General features: G+C 41.4%; 2 protein-coding genes across 4 annotated transcripts in view; both read right to left on the reverse strand.

The window, feature by feature from the left end:
- On the reverse strand, nt 1-9,518 carry LOC119028820 (sentrin-specific protease 5-like). The gene is made up of 10 exons (XM_037115121.1): nt 9,378-9,518; nt 5,767-7,572; nt 4,794-4,899; nt 4,358-4,505; nt 4,132-4,179; nt 3,821-3,898; nt 3,229-3,366; nt 2,229-2,312; nt 1,819-1,869; nt 1-1,497 (listed from the first exon to the last, which is right to left on the reverse strand). The coding sequence occupies exons 2-10, from the start codon at nt 7,286-7,288 to the stop codon at nt 1,387-1,389; spliced, it is 2,286 nt and encodes a 761-aa protein (XP_036971016.1). The 5' UTR covers nt 7,289-7,572; nt 9,378-9,518; the 3' UTR covers nt 1-1,386.
- Nucleotides 9,519-9,807: 289 nt separating this feature from the next.
- anos1b (anosmin 1b) overlaps nt 9,808-19,106 on the reverse strand; it is a 48,536-nt gene continuing 39,237 nt past the window's right edge. For all 3 annotated transcript variants that reach the window (XM_037116109.1, XM_037116108.1, XM_037116110.1), the window contains exons 8-15: nt 17,843-18,086; nt 14,967-15,105; nt 13,448-13,684; nt 13,236-13,330; nt 12,263-12,425; nt 11,680-11,912; nt 11,086-11,229; nt 9,808-10,933 (exon numbers count right to left, since the gene is read on the reverse strand). In XM_037116109.1, the coding sequence (XP_036972004.1) occupies nt 11,089-11,229; nt 11,680-11,912; nt 12,263-12,425; nt 13,236-13,330; nt 13,448-13,684; nt 14,967-15,105; nt 17,843-18,086 (1,252 nt within the window). In that variant the 3' untranslated portion in view covers nt 9,808-10,933; nt 11,086-11,088. The remainder of the gene's footprint in view (nt 10,934-11,085; nt 11,230-11,679; nt 11,913-12,262; nt 12,426-13,235; nt 13,331-13,447; nt 13,685-14,966; nt 15,106-17,842; nt 18,087-19,106) is intronic.

Consider the following 19,106-nt stretch of genomic DNA (forward strand, 5'->3'; position numbering starts at 1 on the left):
TTTCCCAGCAGTATTGGCCTTTTAATAACAACAATAAAAACAGTTCAGAAACAATTGTGGTTTTTAAGCCAAAGCAAGCATGTACAGTAGTAGGCTGGTAAAAGTACAATACAATCTGTAAATACACATAAGTGAATATAACAACAAAATCCTGGTTGGACAGAAGATTTAATCAAAATAACTGAGGTCCACTTGGTTCTCCGTCAAGACGCCACTCTCCTGTGCTAATGCATCCATGTGAAGAAGCAGGCCTCGACAACATAAAGTCACCATGGATAAACTCCTTGGCTAAAATCAAAACACGGTGGTCTTCGTATCAGCAGCAAGCTTTGAAGCTTAACATGAAACTTACCATCAAGCATGAGAGGCTAGTTCAAACTCAAAACTGATGGATTCAAATGTAAAATATTATCAAACGATGACTTTCAGCTGAAATGGCTGGAAAATGCTTGTGCAAAACCTACCAAAAGGATGCGATCACAGCAAAACAAAGAAAAAGCATGGTGGAAAAACTGGAATTTTTTTTTTAGTAGGAAATTATTTGGAGTAAGGAATCAAAAAAAAAAACCTGATTCTTTAAACAAAAACTACCTTGAAAAATTATATCCCTGTTTCAAGCCACAGCCGAAACGTGCCTGTACGGTGGTCGAGCTTCACCCTGCGAGGCAGCCAGGGGTAACATGATCGGTACATTCAGATGATTCTCTAAACTCTTCAATGGGTGGGTCTCTAACCGTGCAAATATCTGTAGTCCAAGAGAACATACCAACTCAAACCTTCAAGTTTTAAGTGAACAGTTGGTCCACTGAATCTCACATCCTAGCATTATTAACATGTTAGAAAACACGCATGTGACTGTAAGAATGATACTGCTGTCCAGCAGAAAACTAACTGTTAAAAATGTCGTTCAGATTAAAATGGCCATGCAGGAGGTAAGGCCACTCCATTTGGGATGGAAGGTCCGTCCCATTGGTCCAGGCTGGTCCAACACCTGTGTCTTCAGTCCAAGTCAGAGCTCCCCTTGTGTCCTTAAAGGTGGCTATTTGGCCATTTGGTTGAAATCCACTGGGGATGGTAAATGCAGAATGCAAAGCAACCTGAAGGGTATGGGTCCAGCATTTTTTGTGGGTCAGTAGAGGGGGCCACATCAGTAGTTCTTTGCATGTTTGCAAGTAGAATTCTGCTTAGCTACAGACTATTATTGAGTTTCAAAAGTCACCAGAAATCCAAGTGACCAGCCACTCAGCTGTCAGTCCGACAGGCAGTTTGGGCTCCCTGGAATATGTTGTCTTAGCTTATGTAACAGGCCGTCTGGCAGACTTGGACAGACCATCTCATGTAACCCAGCAAAAAGTCAGTGAGAGAGGGCGACCGTTATTGAGTTGTTCAGTCGTCGAGGCGACAGTCACACAGCTCCTTGTAGATCCGCTTGCGGATGCGAGGCATGTCCTCCTGACTGAACAGCAGAGGCTGCTTCACAGACAGACAACGGCAGTACTGACAGACCAAGACAGAAAAGACAAGCAGTGAGGGAAAATGATCCACAACCACAGCTACATTAAATGACAGAATCTTCTCTCCGGTATCTTTAGCCCCCCTTAGGGACCTGAGCAAAGATCAAATTGTGTCGAAACCCGGGGCAGGAGAGCCGCTGGAGACACAGCTCCAGTTTATTTATTTTTTTCTGCCAGGGAACAGACAGATAAAACAAAGACAGGAGGCAAACAGTGACAAGATATGGGGCAAATAATACGAGAAATCGGTGATGAACAAAGGGGCGGAAGACAGCTGTAAAGGTGGGAAAGAGTAATGTCTCACCTCGAGGACAAATACTCCACAGTCGCTGTCGTTTTTCTGCTGAGGAATACCCTGAGGAGTCAACAAGCCACAGTCAAGCAGGGAGCCCCAAAAACAAAGAGACTGTTACAGCTTTAGGACCGAACAGTTTACGTCTCTATGTATTTACTGTACCTAAATTCAACTGTATTATATGCCTGACTGTGATGTATTGTCCAGGGTTCATAAGCTGATTGAAGTTAGTCCAACTACAACAGTAACAACTAGAAAAATGTAATTTTGCTGTCATTTGCATTCATGTACAACGTTTTCAGTGTCCTGCAGATATGTTTTATGAGTCTTCCATTTATTACTATCAACTTCGTAATAATACAGCAGCTTCCACTTTTACCATCTGATTAACATCCACTGTGCAAGACAGTCAGCGTTACCTTGATGATGGTGATCTTCCAGCCTTTCTGAAAAGCTGTCTGTTTCTTTTCTTTGGCTTCAGACAGAAGGTACTTCATAATGTTCTGATAGAGAAGCACACACACACACACACACACACACACACACACACACAAAGCTGTTGGGTCAGCTATAGTAACACTCTGCTTGATGGTTTCTACTTGTTAATGGTGTCGTTGTACTGCTGGTACTGACTTTTCTTCCACAAAAACCTTAAGAGGAACCTCCTTATTTTGGGTCAATTGTCCAAAATGGCACATATTTGTAAATAGCTAATTATTTTGATGGAAGGGAACTCAAACTCAAGACTGTACAGTCGTCTTTATAGCATAGCTATAATATATGGAGATAGTCATAGTATTGAAACCCCTGTGACATTCAAACTCTTTCAAGCAACATTAACAAAACACAACAATCAACAAGAAATTTCTCTTTGAAGCATTAATCAACTAAATAACTATCACCATAATTATCTGGTTCAATACACCTTAAGAGGAAAACCTGAATTTCTACAGAAACCCACTGGTACATTCTGACTATTTGCTGTTGCTGACATCAAACCATAGACTGTATAAAAGAAGTGGACGTAGCTGTCTGGTCTGATAAGCTAAGACAATGCTGAGGGTACTTAAAGCTGCATTCTTTCCGATGGCCAGCAGGGGGTGACTCGGTAAGTACTTAAGTCAGTTTTTGCTAACCAAGCTCCTCCGCGGCTCTACCCTCTCATCCAAATATGGTCACTTCTGGCTCCAAAACACCAAGCTGGTGATAAGTCAAAAATGTGGTAGTTCACTTCACATGGGTGATGTCACAATAGCTATCTCCACTTCTTTTACACAGTGCAACAAACTGAGAAAACTGCTGATGTCATGATGTTGATGAGTGGTCTTTTTGTCTCATATTGTTTGCTTTACAGAGATTCAAAATATAATATTCAGAAACAAAAAACCTGAAGACTTCATCATGCACAGAGGCACTCACATCTGTTGTGTGTCTGAAGACGATGCCTTGGCTATCGTAGTAACTGATGGTTTTGGTTGCCATGGTGACCGTGATGAGAGACCAATGGATTTCTAAATGGATGGGAATTAGCAACAGCCACTTGGAGAACAGGTCAACCTGAAATAATTCAACAAATTAACATACACACCAATTAGAGATCAGATTATCAGAGAGATATAGTTTTGTGTGTGATGGATACCTTCCAAAAGCCACAATTTGCAGGATAACAGATTTATCAGCATTTCAGTTTGACGCTAGATAATTATTTTACTTCCTTTACTTGCACAGCTCTCTGGAAATGGTGCTTTTAAGAATTTAGGAACAAATTTCACATGACGGATAATTAATTTATGTAGTTAGCAAACTGAATTACGACTGTTTTCCCACCAAAAAAAAAAAGTGTCTGGCAGTAAAATCTAGTTTCCTGCTGCAACTAAGCAACTGCTACTTTTGAGCCCAGATTCTGGGAATCAAATTAAAAGCCAGAAATGAAAGTGCAACTGTGATTTTAAGGTTCAGCTGTTGGAAAACTGTCAAAACCACTGAAAAATAATTCAAACGTCCTCCTTACTTTTTTAGTCCATCTCTTCACGCCTTCATAACCCTTGGCAACCAGCTGCTTGTGGAAAAAGCTGTTGAAGAAATGAACCTGTGAGAGAGAGAGAATAAAAGCATTACCGCATTACGCCATCAAAATGTCATGTATCTGTTAAAACACAGCAAAAACACCTAAACATAGCTATTATCTCAACAGTCTTGAAACAATACATTTGTTAGACTTCTGCAGTAATCCCTCTTTTTAATTGTATAAATTAATTTCTATATCATTTCAGACTGAATGAAAAATCTGCATTTCAAGCCTACAAACACACCCTCACTTACCTTGTGTTGTGTCGCCTCCATGATGAGTTCTCCGTACATGTTGATGACCTAACAAAGAGACAAGTTTCATGAAGACTAACCAATATCACCAACACTACTAATGTGGTATTTATTCTTCCTAATTATTGATGGATTCAAGTTTTGAAGTACATTTCTTATTAGAAGGCTTGACAGACTGAGAAGAAGTGTGATGGAGGCAAGAAAGCCTCTCATTCTCCTTCCCTACCTGGTCATTAAGCCAGTTCTGTTCCTCCAACGTGCTCAGGTCCTCCAGGCCCAGGGTGTGTTTGTTATACGTGACCATGAAGCATGCAATAGGAGCAGAGGCCAGCCCTGCCCTGTACCGAGTCATCTCCTTTTTGATGTCAAGTCCACTAAAACAAAAACATCACAAGGAGAAATGCAGGAGAAATTTTAGACAAACCTCTAAAATATGTATCATCTCCTCAAGGACATTTAAGAGAATATGACAAATAAGGAAAAGGCATTGCCACAGGCTCAAGGATTAAAAATAACACTGAAAATAAAGGGAAGGATGCAAGTCTTTCACAGAAATGAAACTGCTAGAATGTACTTACATAAGGAGCCTTCTCGTTATGCTCACAGAGAGTCTGTGGCTGAAAATAAACATGAAAACGGACTGCGGTTGTGTGTATACTAACGTCTGGCTGAGGTCAGAGTTGCCTTTCTTCTTCAGGTATTCCAGGACATCAGTCTCACTGAGAGGAATGAAACCGCCGTACTTTAAGTAGAAGTTCTCAAGAAACTCTGAAAGAGAGGAAGTGAGCATCACTGAATCGAGGCGTTGTTCAGAGGTTGAGCAGTTTTGTACTTCTGATGTTAAAAGTCAAATTCACAGCACTGATTCTGAATCCTTTGTTGACGATTAAAGAATTTGATCATGTCAAGATTCTGTGCTTATAATTCTAAGCATTGTTACATGTTGCAGACTTGAGTAATTTATACACTATGATATCTGTACATACTTCACCACTTAAACAGTTTAGGCTTTGTTTGTGTCAAACCCGCAGTTCTGTTTATTTACTTGACCTGTAAATCAAGGCCAAGAAGAGACTGTCCCAGAAGAAAAACCCCAAACATTAATCAAACATGACAGAACTAAGTGTGTGCAGGGATGGGCCTTGTTTATTAATGCCGTCTTTTGAAATTGTAAATAAGAGAAAAAAATCTGATTCAGGAAACATGCAGAAACATGCAGACAACAGTTAATACCCATGTAAATATGTTGTTGAATCAGGGTCGATCTTAAATTAGAAATCCGTCCTGGAAGCTAAAACATCTATTGGCGCCCTCGACTATTTGTTTTGTGCAGATAAAAGTGGAACTGACCATGAAATTAAAATAAAACGTGAGAAAAATTTGTGCATTTCATATTGAAAATGGTTTGACCACAGATACAAGTTTAGATCAAGTCTGTGTATGTAAACGAGGCCAGGTGTTTTATGAATGTCATATGACGGAACGCATACTCAACACATATTTCTGTCAGTTTGTGTGTAAAAAGACCCCAATTAACCCTGATTTATTGTGCTTGGTGTTAACACAGTGAGCTGATGATAACTATATTCATGAAGAGGGACACACTAGTGTTGTGACTTTAAGATCACATCTTACCATGGATCGTATCAGTGAGCTGCTCCAGGCTTTCTTCCTCATCCTGCATCTTTCCATCAACATTTCCTCCAATTTTGCCCAACACTTCTTCCATCTGCTCCTTCTCCCAGGTTCCAGGCTGACAGTACAGTCTGTGGTCCCTCAATGCCAAGCAGTGCTGCATGTTGGATACTGAAATAGGGCCCTGGTGTGAAGGAACAACCGCAGCCAGACGAGTAGTTTCCACCTCCATAAGTGAGGCGCAGTGGTCCTCATTTTTTAGTGTGGTGTTGTTTCCGTTGGACAGAGTTGCTGGTTGGGACACAGAGTCTGTCCTGTCAGGATTCTGGTCCACCTGCATCTCAGAGTCGAGGTCCTCAGTAGATCCTGACCTTGAAGCAGGACCTGACTGTCCATTTTCCACTTCACTCATGATCAGGTTGTACTCCTTTGTGTCCTCTTCGGGTTCGGTGTCAGATAGGTTTACAGTGTCTCCGTTTCCAAATGGAGATTCAACTGTGGTAGGGACAGTCTCCTCTCCGTGGTTCATCTCGGCAACATGGTTGTTTGCCCGCTGCACTAACATTGACCGAGGTAGGCTGTATGTTCTAGAACTGATGAAAACACCGCCTAAACCTCCCCTCCTTAGTCCACCTGTTACCTCTGTTTTTGCTGCAGATATTACTCCCACCATTCCCCTCCCTGCTCTACCTCTACCTCTAACTGCTGGTGTTCCTCTGCCTGCCATTCCCGACAATCTCATCTCCACATCCCTGCTGTCACCACCTCCTTTCCCACCAGCAGCCCCTGAACCCTCTATCAACATCTCCTCCTTTTTCTGTGCATCCTCTTTCTCTAGTGCAGCAGAGTTCCTCATTGGTCCATCCTGCAGGGAGACTGTGACAGGGAGGGCAGCAGGTGTTTGTGACCGAGTATCAGCCACCACTGCAGTTGTTTGCACCCTCTCATTACTGTTGTTGTTATCCTCCACTTCCTCCACTGTCTCCTTGGTCAAATCAAGGTTCTTGACATAGTTCAACTGGCCACCCGTTTTCCTTTTTGGGGTGTCCGGGAAGTCACTACAAATCCTCCCTCTCCCTCTACCCTTAACTCTCCCCTTCCCTCTGCCTGAGGTTTTGTCATTGTGTCCTTTACTGTTGGGGCCACAGCAGTCACAGGCCTTAGGGGTCCTCTTCCTGCCTGACGAACGGCCATTGACGATGCTTTGAGCAGGGGTCAGTGTTGGTGTCGAGGACTGGGCTGACGCTGGGCTTGAGTTAGTAGCAAGTACTTTTGCTGGAGTTTCAACATGTGGCTCTGTACTGGCAAGACTCGGAGTACAGCGCTGGGTCAAGTCTGCATTGGAGGTAAGGTCTGTGGTGAGGAATTTGGTTGGGGTTTTGGTTAGGTCCTGATCTGTGATATCTCCAGAAGGGGGCACTAGAGGAGCTGCTTGTAGAGGAGGTGCAGTAGCAGGAACAGTTAGATGAGGTGATGCTGATGGTGTTGTTTTCATTGGAGATGAAGAGCCGCTGTGAACCATGACGTCCTCTTTTGGCTCTTCAACCCCATCCCCAACTCCCCCTTGCCGCACTCCTGTCCTCTCCTTTCCTTTCCTTTGGTCCACTGAATTTTAGGTGCTGAGGTTTGTTCTTTCCCTGGTTATTATTTTCTGAAACTTCCTTCCAGGTTTCTTTTGCCGTGTGGAAAATAAATGGTTCTCAAGCCTTTCCCACCATGGAGGTTATTGATGATAACAGACTAGAACATGGCAGGTAGTGAGTGATGAGTAGACTCTGTGTGGAAGAGTATCACCACCATGGTCTCCTTATTAGAGCAAGTGTGAAATGTGACGAGGAGAGGAAGAAATGTGAAGAGAGAATAAAAGTCAATGGCAGAAATGTTAGTGAGCACCGCTCAGCTAGCTATAATATTTCATTCCTGTGGTTTAAATCGTACAACGCAATGATGTAAAATTAGACAAGGTGGGATTTTAACTGTGGTGGATAAAATAAAACTAACATCCAAAATCTGTCTTCAGCAACTTAATTCTGATGTCTGTCTACTTCACCGTCTGAGACCACTGCAAATATGTCAGTTCTGTGTTAGGATTTCTATGTTTCAAGTTCATCTCAAAGACTTGCCCGTAAAAAAAGAAAAGAAAAAAGGAAGTCAGTATTTTCTCAGCCCCCTGCCAATGGAATCAGTTAAATGTTCATAGTCCAAAAACATTTCTGGAGCTCCAGAGAATAACAGTGTTACAGAATTCTCATAAACAACTGAAATAGATGGGGACGTGCTCTTAGATGGGGGGAAAAAAAAACAAATATCCCAAACTGATTTGAAAAGAAGTTATTTACCCCCCCTTTAAAGCCAGAATCATCACTAGTGCACACTGTCTGAAGTGCATGCAAGATCCTGGCATCGCGTTGAGGGTGTAAATAACAGATTTATGGATTTCTAGGGACTTGATTTATGCTGGACCAGCAGTACAAAGTTTTTTTGGGTTGTATTTTAACATTTTAATACAAGTCTACGTCTGCTTCAGCTGTTAAAAGAGAATGCTGTGACACTGCTAATGTGATTTTCTGGAAATGTTTTGTAGACTGTGAAACTTCACTCGACTTTCCCATCGATATGAGGGTGAGTAGACAACAACTGAATCTTCATTTTTGGGTGAACTCATCCTTTGACATGTCCCAATAAGATTAATTTAGATGTGAATATCTACAACATTAAAAGTGTTAACATGTTAACATGACACTGTCACTCTTTATTTGCTGCTGACTGTAAAGGCAGGCCTGTGCTTACTAAAGCAGTTTAACCGGCCAGAAGAAAACATTAACAACATATATGTTTATCAATAATTTTTCCTTCTGCTGAGACAACATTCATCGACTGTGTGAGACCAATTGCAGAACTGAAGTAGCAGCAACAGTAATGCTATCTTCAATTAACAGGTGGATCACTGAAATGTTACACGATGAGAACAATCTTTTTAAGTTTGTGACAAACTCCCTCTCTGCATAATGCACGTTTACAGAGTTTCACTGTCATGCTGTGCTGCTCATTTTTCAGAGCAATTTCAATGTCACCTTTTAAGAGATGTTTTTACGAAACTCACATTTAGCTAGCGTTAGCAACATGGCAGCGACATCTGACAGCCACTGAGCTCCGAATATTCAGAGTATGTAGATAAATTAGTAATTAGCTGCTTTGCTAGTTATCAGCATATCTGCAGGTGTCCACCAGAATTCGCACAATCAATTAAGTTATTAAGATAAAGACAAAGTCCGTTAGCTACGCTAATCTAAAACTGGACAGCGGGCTACTGGAGCATGACCACACATCGTTTGAGAATATGACGTACTGTCAGATAATTTAACGAAGTCAAAAATTACATATGCCAAAGTTTTGCTTCAGTTAGTCATCTTCAGCTAGCTCTGCTAGCTAGCTGAAGCCAAAACATAGGCGAAAACACAAAGCAGCGACTACACACATTTCCTCCATTTTCAGTAGGAAGTTGGAGGCGCCTACACACAAAAAATGAGCTGCGAATAGGTATTATAAGAGATATGGCGGACAAGCCAGAAGCATGACGAAAAATGAGAAGAAGCAACATAATACAGTACCTTGTTGAAGAAATAACAAACCGAGTTTCGTCTAACCACGATTTGAAGAAACAACAATCCAAGTTGTCGTCGCTCGTTGATTACGTCACGGCGTCGGGATCAGCTTCGGTCGAGTCCGGATATTCCCCGAAGTAACCTTGAGGTTCCTCCTAATATCATTTCATCCATCCACGCAACATCGCAGATTTTGATTTTGTAATGGGCAAAAGGAAAACTTTCAGATATATACCTGCTTCACTTTTTAAGTATCAATTTGCTTGTGTTTGTATCGCCCTCATAATGTCTCTGTGTTGCCACAGCAAATAAAGCAAGTAGCTGATTAAGAGAAGGAGAACAATGGCATCTAATTCAATACATAGAGTGGAACATGGTCTTATTATTACATTATAACTCCCAGATCATCACTGACACAACACAGTTTTTTGATAATCTTTAATTACAAAAGTCTAAGACAGAAAAAACAATAAATAAAACTAAAAGTCAAAAAGTAAAGGAATTAAGTACAAAAGTATCAACAATAAAATGTCAAAAAAAGGGGGTTACATAAAGAGAACATTAACATGATAATAACTGGTTGCCTAACACCAGTAGTTTCCAACCTTTTCAAAGTAATGCCATTACTTCTGTAAAACAAAGAAATTTACCAAAGATTTAGCTGGAAAACTGTGTAAAAATGTCACATATCATTTAGTGAAATGGGGGTGCCACTAAATAAATGAATGTTGCACAAGGTGCATAAGACAGATTTGATTGAAAAATGTGCTTTGAAAAACATACAAACAAAATATTAAAATATATTTGAGCTTATTTCGAGGCTTCAGCACACCAATGAAGACCCCAAAGATAATGCAACAGATTATGCATTGATATTAACACAGTCTGATGCTATATATTTCTATTTGTACATATGGTCAGTGCTATATTTTCTCTACTTGCATGATCAAAAACAATACATAATATGTCTCTTTACAAGTGTCACCTGGCTCCAGTGATGTCAGGTGGTTAGAAATAAACACCAAACATTTACTGATGCAGCCGTGCAAGGAGTCTTTCATTTCACATACATGTCTTGCAGGGCTGCACTGTGGCACTAATGCCAGGAGGAATCTTGGAAAATGCTGCATAAAAAAATGTGGTTTACAGATACATATTACACTACCAGACTAAATGCAAGTACCTAGTGTGGCATCATGTACAGGTACAGTTATCTTCTTTACAATTTGTACAAAAACAACATTGGATGGACTGTAACATTTGGACGATTGACTGATTAGATGAATTATTAATGTTTATTTCCAGAATAGCAAGTCTACAACCTCCCTGATGTTTGAAAAGTGATAAAAGTGAAAGAGAAGCAGGGCTGTCAAACAGAGTAGGACACACTTGTGAGTGATCCACTTTACACAGAGGAACTTTCTTTATTTTTCCAGCGTTGGTCTTGTTTTCTGCAGCTGAACTGCAATGAAACCATGTTGTGCTGTGGAAGACAGTGGAGAAGTGGACGTAGATAAAGAAGACTGTGCTGCTGCAGGCGGTGACAGCGGCAGAGTTTGAGCCTGGAAGAGAGGATCAGGGGAAGTAAGTGAGCAAAAGATAAAAACATTGTATTGCAGAACAAATTGTGCTTTTTATAACGTAAAGTGGCGTAAAATTACTTTTTCATAGAGCTACACAGAAAATCAGAGTATTGGCGAGAAAGCATAATTACCTCTTAAAGTGTGGCATTGAGAGCTGGGGAATGTATGGTCTTGGAGACAGCAGCGCCTTTGCTGCCCCCTGCTGTTAGTACCTGGAGCTTCAGCTGGTAAACACTGTCAGCCTGAAGACCCCGAACAGACACCGACCGCTGAGACTGTTGACAGCGAAGCACGGTAAGTTCACAGTCATACACATACACTATTCTTCCCTCACAGTATATCTTAATTTAGTAACACTGATGAAGGATTAAAGGGTATTTCTGGTAATATTCCATATTATTCTAATTTTCAACAAACGTTTTACATTATTTGATTTCCATGCCCTGTCTTTGTCAACATAAACCATAAAAAAGTGGGTCGTGATTTTATACTTTGAGATTAAAAAATGCTGAATAATCTTCTAAAACAGCTGGTTACTGTCATTCTTAGCAAACATTACTCAAACAGGAGTAAATAGCTGAAGACTACTTTCACCCACATTCACCCTCATTGATGTGTTTTAATACTTTTGAAGTAAGATATCAGGATAAGGATAAAAAACACTATTTGGTATCAATTATATATGTATTTTCCACACAATGCTGAAATCTCTCCTCATGTCTCACCGGTGCAATTGTCTGCGTCTGGGAGATAAGTGTGTCTTCCAGCCTTTCTGTTGTCGTGGTAACCCCTGATTGCAGGGTCCAGGTGAACTGGAACCCCTCCACAGCTGCCGGATCCAGGGCCTGCTGGGACATCCTCCAGCGAAGCGTCATGAGCAGGGTGCCGTTGATCTGATGAAAGTCTGTCGTCAGTCGCTCTGGACGCAGTACCACCTTCCTGCCCGACAGGAGGCGCTCTGACACAAACAAAGGGCAACAATATTTCCCTCGGTTATGACAGAACACTTTTACAGACCTGCTGTCCTAAACAGTCAGTCAGAGTTCGATTAGGAAGGCTGTCAACTGAAGTGCATTTAATAAGTAAACAATAAGCATGTGCTAACATAAAGTGTTTCATTGTATAAACGAATGTATGCTCAGTTTTTGTCATCATTTTTAGGTATTACTTTTCCACCCCCCAAAAAAGACAAGAGAAACACTTCCCTGCACACTTTTAGGGTCTTGTATGATTAATAAAGATCAATGGAGTGTGTGTGTTAATGTAAATGGGTGCACGTGCAGAGGTGTGCATGTGTCTTATTCTTACCCTCTGTGTTGCAGGGCAATGCTTTGCCTCCTCTGACCCTGATGGAGGAGCATGTCGGGGTCGTAACCCAGGCAACAGCCTCTGACCCTGGGTCAGCCTTCAGTGCCACGGCAACCCGGTACTTACAGGCAAACAGCAGCCCTGTGATGGTGTGATGGGTGCCCTGGAGTGAGAAAATTAAGTCAAGTTAGAAATAAAAACAGAGACATTACAGTGTAAGCTGTACACGGCTGGTTGTTAAAACCGACGTATGACAAGGCTCCTTAAAATATACATATTACCTCGACTTTTGTTTGGGAACCTGTCTCTTATGAGCAGCTCGTTTGCTCCATGTTAAAATAAACACTGCCGCCTGAAGCGGTACTTGGCAGCTTTGTAGGTTGGCGAGAAATGGCTTAACCGTTTAAAAAAGGCTGAACTTCAGCTAACAGAAATCACAGTCAGTGACCTCAGCAAATTGCACACAGCACTTTGATATTTATCAAACAACTGGGTCTGTGATCCCTTCAGATAAAAGGTTACCACTGGGACGAGATCTAACGTTGGTGAGTCCAGTTCATTTTGTAAACTAGACTCACAGAGCTGCGGGCAGGCATCACACAGCATACGCTCTACCAGCCGATCCTTTAAAAAAAATGTGTCCCCTCTGTCTCAGTTTCAGTTCATGATTTGTTTTATTTAAAAGAGGCATTAAGTTGCTATTTGTTTTATTTAATTTTGATGACACGATTAATGGTCGGTGCTCATTGCTGATGTGATTCTGCAAAACGCATCCTCAAAGATGAGTCGTTTCAGTCTCTGCAACACTCGCAGGCAGACGATGGCAGGGAGACAAAGTTACACACAGACAGCAGATGAGCGCATTCCAGGCGGATCTGAGTTATGGTGATGAAATCTGATCTCTGATACACACATAACACACGATGCTCATATAAAGGGAGACAACTGAACACAACTTCAGGAGTAGTTTTACCTGCACAGCTGTTGTTCTCTCTGTGCTTGTGAAGTTAGCAGTGCAGGTATGTGGACGCCACCGCAAAACATATGGACCAGGGTGTCTCTGTCTGCCTGTGAGGTAGAAAAAGTAAAGAGAGAGATTGACACACAATACATAAGTGATGAACAAATGTTTGAGTGTTTTGATTCATTAAGTGCAGTCGGTAAGTAAGTAAGCTGTCTACTCACCATGGTTCGGCCACTTCCAGAACACCTTGACCTGCAGCTGGTCATCGTGGTAATGTGGGGCAGCCACCTCCAGTCGCAGGTTGCCAGGGGTGACGGGAGGAAGGAGGGATTCAGGGTGAGGCAGAGAGGAGGAGTGGGGGAGGTCAGAGGAAGAAGACAAGGAGGATGAGACGGAAGGAGAGGAGGGGAGAGACGATGAAGACAAGGATGAAGGGAGCTCATTGGAGAAGTCTTCGCCTTTGGTGGAGGAGAGGAGAGGAGAGGAGAGTGTTACCATTGGCCGATTTAAAGTTTTTCTTTAGATTGTAAAACGTGGAAACAAACATACCACAATGATATTAAATGGGTTTTTGTGTCTGTCTTAAAAAAAAATAATAAATAAAATAAAATATTCAACAATTTTTTGTTGTACTCCTACGATAGCTGCTCTGAATAACTGGCAACATCACAAAAACACATCACATGAATGATTGGCTGTTTGAAACTTTTTATATGGCATGTCAAGTTTATAAATGTATTATATTGTGCTGGGAATCATAATGTGGGTATGAGAGTGCAGCTGGTAGCAAGCTTTCCCGTTCATTCATTCACTTAGAAGCACTAATTGGCTTTATCTGGCCTCACTGACCCTCATTAGCATTGAGTGAAGCCAGACCAATACAGACTGTGTCAAATATTAATACTGCTAAATTATAAATGGCAATATGTTCCATATAAAATTGTTGGTATGTGGTTTGATAATTGAGCTGCAGCTGGCTATAATCCTCTGCTGGGCTGACCGACAGGTCACCTATAAATACCTCTGTTGCCTGGACGACTATTAACATCACCACTTTCCACAGTATGTGAGTGTTTAAACGGTACAGCTGTCGGGAGGCAAAATATGCTGACAGTCAGCAAACGCAGCAGCTCTGACTAATAATAATGTATGGCTCTGTTAACGAACGGGTGCTGTGGACCATACATACAGTGTGTACTAAAGGCACAGCAAGTTAATGTACTGTTTTTGAAGAAAACAGTGTTCTTGAGGTAGTCTCTATTTGAGGTAGGGTTACTTCAGGAGTCTTTAGGTGGCTGTATTGTTGAATCACAGGGACACAAACAGCACAGCTACAGTTTACACTACTTGTGCAATAAACCTCTGTCTACTGAGCTTTATTTATAGCCTCTTATTTTTATGTGCAAGACAAAACTACAAAAAACCTACGGGGTGTTGATGCCCTCCTAAAAACTATTTATTCACTGTACATGTATCTAAAGACATGATCATACAAACTGAGAGCTGGATTCATTGTTTTTAATGAAACTGCAAACATTTAAATTCCAAATAATTACTCCTAGCGGTGAACTACAGCTGCTGTGATAAAGCAGAGCTCATCCAAGAGGCTTGCCTCCTAGATGGAATGGAAACATCTTCAGGAAATTGAAAAGGTCCAATTGCCTACAATATGGCTCTTAGAGTTAACATGACCAGGATGGCTGAGAATCTTCACCAATCTATTATGAAGAAGATATTTACCTGTATGAGTTATTGTGGTGAAGACAATTTGGGCTCTGGGACTTTTCAACCTCTTCTGACCCCAGTAGGCCACCGTCTGGACCGACAGGAGGTAGGAAGTAGCAGGCAACAGACCCTGCAGCCACAGCTCACACTGCGCCTACAACACATCAAAAAATGAGAAAATGAGAATCATCGTTTTATTTGAACGGTGGTTTATTTCCTTCTTCTGTCTGTCAGTCTGACAGCACCAAATGAAACCAGTCAGCTCTTGTTAACTTGTGTGAAAAACATCCTAAAATTCAATCACCGCTGTAGCCAGCACAGTTACTGCAGCCATCTTCACCATCCTTCCTATCTTCATCATCATGCTGAGTGTTGTGTGTGCCCTGCGCTGTGACTGACAGTCCCAGACCTGTTCTGCATTAGCCCACTGTTTGACTGACAGCTCATTAACAGGCTCTTAGTCAGTCCGGTCTGTCTATCTGTGTGGATTCGAGCTAGTCACAACAAAGAGATGCTCGGACGATAACAAGTCTGCATGTGCGTATGTGTGCGTGTGTGAGTGTGGCTCTGTATGTGTGTACACTTAAGACAGAATGAGACAAAAGCAAGTTAAAAGCAGTTTCTTGGTGACCTGCAGACAAAGTGGGGTTGAAGTATTTCCATTACGCTCGAGATAGACAAAACATATGGTCTGCACAGCTGTGTGTGTGTGTATTTGTGACACACATACAGTGAGAGAAGCCTGGATTTCTATTTTGGAGTGTAATGTCAGTGGACATTATATATAAGAAGCTGATGTATATTTAAAAGCACTGATTCAGCAGAGGTTTTTTCCATGTTTGAGAACTTCCTCCAATTTCCCCTTTTTACTTCAGCTTTAAAGGCTTAATCCCTTCAGTCCTGCATACATTCCTGATTGACAGGATATAAGCTTTATACACATCTAGGGAGTGTATTATGGAGTGCTAATGGAGAGCAATAAAATATCAATGCCCTCCGTAATATGGGAACTATTCTCGACAGCGTAGAGATGTTATTCTGGCTCCCTGTCTACCTGTTGTGATGCCGCTGCTGTCTCTCCATGTGTGTCTAGATGCAGCTGCAAGTAGGGAAACACTAGTTAGGGGGCCTCATTTAAATTCCAGGCCTCCCAACCAAGCAGAACAGAGGAGCAGACTACAGATAAATGGCTCCACCAGGCTCAGTCTGGGATCGCCATCACTATTTAGGATAGCCAGGTCCATATGAGAGCACTCGCATTCAAACCTTGAAGCTCTGATGTTTATGTTTTTAATTTTTTAACCTCAGAGCTGAACATTTGGAGTGCGTGTAAGCCGAAGGATCCTGAGCAAAGGGAGATAAGATGTTCAGTCACTGCACAGGCAATCATAAGTGTTGCATCAAAGCTGTAATATCTGCATTGTTAACTGTGATTATGGGTATTTTGCTGCTGATGACTGGACTTAGGTGCATTCTGAACTTATTACATCATCCTCGCACCTATAATCATAATAGTAAAATCCACCCTCTTAACTGTTATTGTTGTATTAAATATAAAGCCGCTGCATTTCTCAAGAAGTTCCTCCATGAATTGAGCAACAGCAACAGTTCCATCTATGACTCTGTAGAATAACTTCACATCCCGTCATTCTCTTCTATGGTAGCTGATACGCCCCCTCACTACTGCCCTCAGTGACTGGCATGTTGTCAGTACATTCCCAGATGCTTCGACTTAAGTTAAACGCGTTATCAGAGCGCACGAAAAGCCACCCCTCTCGGTTGTAAGTCAATCTACATGGCTGAGCTGTTGTGTCATTTCACCGCTGTAAAGGCCTCACTCTAACAAAGTTATGTCCCATGAAGATAATGGTATGTCTGTCTGACTGAGGAACATATGCACACAACGTCTGCAAAAGTAAGAGGAAAGCGGGCCCAACAGTAATGTCCGGGTGAGTATGTCAAAACCAGATCTGAAGTGGTGAACATTTTAAAATAGTTTTGGTAAATATATCAGCATGTTACAAGATGAAAACCACATCTAGAAAACCTTGATTATGTTTTACTTCGCTAGTGGGATGTAAGCTTTAAGTACAAAAGTTTAGCAACTATGCAGAAAAGCAAAAGCAGTTTTTTTCATTGCCTCATTTCTGATCATTTCGGACATTTTCTCTGCCTAATTCCTGGATGCAGGTGGTTTGGCAGGACATTCGTTAACTTGAGAATCCAGTATTTTTAAACCAGGGCCCTATATCTACATGTTTTGGTGTGTAAATATTTTATACTTTCGTGCAAATATGGGAGTGTGCAAGCCTATTGACAACGTGAAGAAATCACAATACAATTAGATATCAATTCTATCAATCAATGCTATACAGCGAATGTTGAGAACAGCATGATTGTAGTCATCCAAATGTATTTAATCTCTACAGTATTTCCTTTAATACAATGTAATTAAAGTGTTAAAACATGATTTTTGCAGAAAAAGTATAACTTCTACATTAAAATCCTTAAAATGGCAACTATTCCTTCTCCCTAATTTAAATGATAGCAATGCAAATATTTTTTCATTTAAAAGTTTTACTTCTGGACAAACTTCCTACTGCACTGTTAAGTCCATTCTCAGTATAGCTGCACATGAGGCTAAACATTTCCACATCACACTTGTCTATGCTGAATGTTGGACCAGGATTGGCTTCCAAACTGTTTGGGATGTCACATATTGCACACAGAGCAAATGTACACTTTCAGCACTGATTGTGAAAACAGCATTTTAGTGTCGACGTCTGCACATTCATCGTTCTGCACAGTGAGGCTCAAACATTCAACAGCAGGAACAAGAGGAAAACACATATTCTAGACTGAAGGGGGAGTTTATAAAAATGTTTCCTTACCCCCTGAGTCACTCTGCTGTTGCTCTCCTTTTTACCCTGTTCCGGTGTGCGTGACTGTGCAGGGCGTGTGTGCATGTTACTGTTCACTGTATGTGTGTGTGCATGCAGAGTGTGTGTGTGTTTGTGCACTGCGTGTGCATGTCGAGGCATCCAGGTGACTCTGTAGTTGTGGACTGGCAGGTCTCCCTCTCTGGGGGGCTCCCAGCTTAATAAGACCGCCACTGTGACCCTACTTCCCCTCGACCTGAGGAGAGACAGCCGCAAGTCAAACAATGTCACAACCTGGATGTAAACAAATTCATGGTAATGAAGCAGAAAGAAAGGCGCTTCCTCAGAAGTTTAGACGGAAATGTTTTATAACACTTTGCAGCAAGTGGCAATAAAACAGATTAAATACTTGTGTTAAGTGTTGGGTTAGCTATCCCTCATTTATTCTATATCTGTGCAGTATAGCCTCAAACATTTATGACCATGTTAAACAGAAGCTACAATTTAAATCCTTACCTCTGTTATTAAATGTGTATTGGAATTTCTCTGCTGATCCAAGACATGGTCTGAACTTTATATGACCTTGTTTAGCATTACTGCACATAAATAGAAAACACACTGCAATATATGATTGGACAAGGATGCACTGTAATTTGCATCAGTCGGATAACGACTATCCGCCGGACCACATTTTATGACTAATTGCCCACATCTGCAGCCTGCAGCTCTGAAAGAATGCTTAGCAACTAACCCAGCAAGGAAAACAGCAAAGAAATTAATCTATTTAAAGGGGACTTACAATATTTTTAAACATGGGCCTTATATTTACATGTTTTGGTGTGTAAATGATTCATATTAGCCAATGGTTTTGGAATTGGACCAGCAGATCTCACTGGATGAGTGGACCTCTGCTGGGAGCTGCAACACAGCTGCACTGGCTGCAACACGATCCTTTGGGGCAACTATGACTGTCAGAGGGACGTCCACTGCAAGTGCTTGCCCCTGACAGGCTGAGGTTGTTATTCAAAGTGTCTGCCAGCATTACAGAAACTATTCCAGAGAAAATATTTTTAAATATTTTTTTGTAACTAGAAACACAAGTCTCATTCAAGGAAGAGTCTTGATCTGAAATGTCGTCTCTCATCTAGATGGTCAAAATCAGTTAAATATTCAGCAGTGACAAGGGAAATCAATCCTTGCAAGCAGCTCATCAATATTCATCTAGTAATTGTTTCTGTAATGTTTTCAGACACTTAGAATAAAGATTACATTGCAG

This window comes from Acanthopagrus latus, chromosome 11, assembly GCF_904848185.1.
Source record: "Acanthopagrus latus isolate v.2019 chromosome 11, fAcaLat1.1, whole genome shotgun sequence".
NCBI lineage: Eukaryota > Metazoa > Chordata > Actinopteri > Spariformes > Sparidae > Acanthopagrus > Acanthopagrus latus.

Excerpts from the sequence above, each read along its gene's own strand:
- LOC119028820 (XM_037115121.1), bottom strand. The coding sequence starts at position 7,288 with ATGGTTCACAGCGGCTCTTCATCTCCAATGAAAACAACACCATCAGCA. Across the intron at positions 3,367-3,820 it reads TGAAGAGATGGACTAAAAAA|GTTGACCTGTTCTCCAAGTG; the intron begins GTAAGGAGGACG and ends GAATTATTTCAG. Across the intron at positions 2,313-3,228 it reads TCTTCAGACACACAACAGAT|AACATTATGAAGTACCTTCT; the intron begins GTGAGTGCCTCT and ends CTTCTCTATCAG.